General features: G+C 47.0%; 1 protein-coding gene across 1 annotated transcript in view; it reads right to left on the bottom strand.

The window, feature by feature from the left end:
• Positions 1 to 5: 5 nt before the first annotated feature.
• Positions 6 to 3,291, bottom strand: part of LOC102387489 (centromere protein S) — a gene marked incomplete at its 3' end in the record, with an annotated part of 7,744 nt that continues 4,458 nt past the window's right edge. The window contains exons 4-5 of the mRNA XM_025212259.1: positions 1,382 to 1,448; positions 6 to 95 (exon numbers count right to left, since the gene is read on the bottom strand). Coding sequence (XP_025068044.1) covers positions 6 to 95; positions 1,382 to 1,448 — 157 coding nt within the window. The remainder of the gene's footprint in view (positions 96 to 1,381; positions 1,449 to 3,291) is intronic.

Here is a 3,291-nt window from a genome sequence, read left to right as displayed (position 1 = left end):
TTTCCCTTTGTTGTACCAGACTTCTTTTTCTTCCTCTCCTTTTGTTCCAGATTATTCAATACCAGCTCTTCTGCCTTCTGGCTTATATACTTCTCCTAAGAGAAAAACGAGCCAGTTATCTATCAGGGACTCAGCTAGTTTATACACCTCAAAAAACCTGGCTAATTTATTCAAATAAAATATCTGCACCCCCACCTCTGCTCCTGCCTGTCATCAGCTGTTTTATTTTTTGGCTAAAGCATTCATTCCCAACTGCATATCAGCAGAAATAACCCACATCTGAAATGCCAGCACATGACTGGGGCCTTCACTTGTATGTTGTACCCAGTCCCACAAGAACACAGATGGTAATAACGAAGTTGAGGCACAGTTGTTGCAATCACAGTTGTGAGCCCAGTATGAAGTGGGTACAAGAGTCCTGTTTTCTCTCACAGAAAAGTCAGACCAAAGAAAGCTATACAGCAGGTGGTAGCAAAGACCAAAAACAACACAAAACAAAAAACCCAAATTCAGCTCCAGCCCTCATCAATTCTTCTGAAATGGGCTGTCATGTGTCCCAGATCACAGATGGGGAAAAAAAATTACTCAGATAAGACTGCCTCAGCTGCTAATTTTAGCCTTTCACAGAAGTGTCTGAACTTGCTCTAAAGTACTATTTTTAAACAGAAGCATCTGTTTAGACTGTAGGCATCTGCCTGTTTACATTGTCAACTTCCCAGAACTTATTACATGAAATCCATAACTCATTCTACTGTGGAGATTTTATGTTCTTTTCCTAAAGTTCTTTTCCTACGTGTTTTCTAGGATGTATAAATGGTCTAACAGTTGACTGAAGTGGAATGGATGCTGGAACAGAAACAAATCAGCATGAGAGAGAATATTTACTGACTATTCCTTGTTACTCCTAGCAGTAGAATAAGCACCACTTTCCTGATACAGAATGACACAGAGCAGCTTTGATGAGTACGCAAAGTATTCCTGACCTGAGGCTGAAATAAAGAAATGTGGCAGCAGGAGAACAAATCAATCTCCTTCTAAGACTGAAGGTGCTGTAACATGCTCATTAGACATTGCATTCTGTAGCTGGAGCCTCAGCAGTTTCTCTTTAGCCAGGACATTGCTGCTTGAGCTATGGCTAAATCTGCAACACTAATATGAAGAACAAATGCCAAGAACTAGAGCAGAATAAAAGATAGCAAACAGACTCCCAAAGATGTTGCCTGGGAGATTTGCTACCCACAATTCATAACCCACAAGAAAAATCACTTGAACAGCAAGCACTGGCAGCTCCACCACCCATACTTTTTATACAAATCTTTTTAGGAACAGTCCTGTGATTTACAAGGAAAAATGTGAGAAAAGAGAAGGGGCTTAAACTCACCAAAGAACTGCTCCTTCTGGCCAACAGCTTGACATCATCTAAATTAATTGTGCTTCGTTTTGCATGCCTGCATTAATTAAAAAAAAAGGGGAGAAATGTTACCAAGGTATTTGCTCAGATCTGTCACGGGGGGCTTTAAAATGCCTTTTATATTACGCAAAAAGATCTGTATATCCAGGACATGCTACATATACCCGCTTTTATAGACCCTTTGGCAGAGTGACCATTGTACCATGTGCACAGGCCAACAGTTGATGGTGCCAAATTAGGCCTGATGGCTTCCCAGTGTCAGTTAGTCAATGAGACATCAAGCACCATTTGGGGGCCTGGAGGACATGTGGTATGTCATACACCAGGCTGCTCTTGGGTTTATCCAGGCTTGTGCCCAAGATTTGTACACTAAGCACAAGACAGTTCAAAATAGGACACAGACATGTCCCACTATCACACCCACTACCATCCCCACACAACCTCTCTTTTCTAATAGTAACATATATACATACACATTTATTTAGAAAAAGCAAAATAAACTACGCAATCACTGTACACACACTGGCTGTGTCCAGACAACCACAGCTGGGGGGTGGGGGGAGGCGGGGGGTGTTGAGGCACAAGCATCACTTGTGTCAACACCCCTCTTCCCCACACACCCACCCTGTTCCCCAAACACCCACTCACTTCCTCACACACTGGGGTTGGGAATGAGGGACACTGGCAGGGACAGAGGCAGGGCACCAGCTCATCAGGGTTGCTCAGCAGTACAAAGCAGCAGGGAGAACACAGCCACAGCTGAACCTGCATCCTGGTGAGCAAAGGGGGCAGGGATAGCTTGATTTTCCATGAGAAAAAAACCCAAAATATATAGGTATTTAGAATTTATTTTATTCTAATGACTGAAGCACTGGTAGGCTTCCAAACTGCTTTAAAACTGTAAATATATAAATAACACATTGTGTTCAGTTGTTTTATATAACAGAGTGTGAATACAGCATTGGGACTGGAGGTGGCGGCACGGTGGGGCACTGCCATGATGGCGGGGACACAGCGGACAGAGCAGGGGGGTGAGGCCAGCCAGCACAAGCACCCATGGCACGAGTTTTGTGTCTCAGCAGCTAGGGGTGCAGGGCCCGAGAGCCCCCCTGCACCGATCTCCTCCGCAGCTGGCAGGTGTCACAGCAGGGGCCACCACCCCTGCAGCTGTCACCCCACTGCGCCTTAGCACATGCAGTGTCACCCATGTCATGAGTTTTGCTTGTCAGCAGCTTGAGGTACAGTTCCCCCCCCAAACCCCTGCGCCTATCTCCTTGAAACTTGGCAGGCTTTGTGGCCTCAGTAAGAGCTACCACCCCTGCAGTTTTGACCCCCCTGTGGTGTAACACAGCCGTGACATCAGTTTGGCTTTCAAGAATTTGGGGTACAGTTCCCCCCAAAGCCCTGTACTGATCTTCTTGAAACTTGGCAGGTTTCATGCTCTCAGTAGAGGCTACCATCCCTCCACATTTCATCCAAATTGGACAAAAAACAACAAAGTTATAAATATTTCATTGATTCCCCATTATACCCTATGGCTGGATCTCCAAGGTGGCTCCGAAGTTTTGGAGCCGCTTCATCCAGATCGAGGTGAAAACCCAGTCCAGAGCTCCGGATCGGATCACTGCCATCCAAAGCAGCCGGATCCAGAGCTGGCCCCGCACCCCACCCTTGCTCCTTGGAGGTGGCAGCAGCAGCGTGGGGGAGAGCGGGGTTGGGACGCCGCAGGTGGCCAAGGCCACCAGCGTTGGCCTCAGCCCACCCTTCCCCCCTTTGGTCATTACTACCTGCAGAGCCGACACAGCAGCGGTGGGGGGAGCAGTGGGCCCAACGTGGAGTGGGGGGAGAGCTGGCCCGGCCCAACCCAACACAAGAGTGGC

The sequence above is a fragment of the Alligator sinensis genome, unplaced genomic scaffold (genome assembly GCF_000455745.1).
Source record: "Alligator sinensis unplaced genomic scaffold, ASM45574v1 scaffold366_1, whole genome shotgun sequence".
Lineage (NCBI taxonomy): Eukaryota > Metazoa > Chordata > Crocodylia > Alligatoridae > Alligator > Alligator sinensis.
The sequence above is the reverse complement of the archived record's forward strand: the minus strand, read 5'-3'. Positions and strand labels throughout refer to the sequence as shown.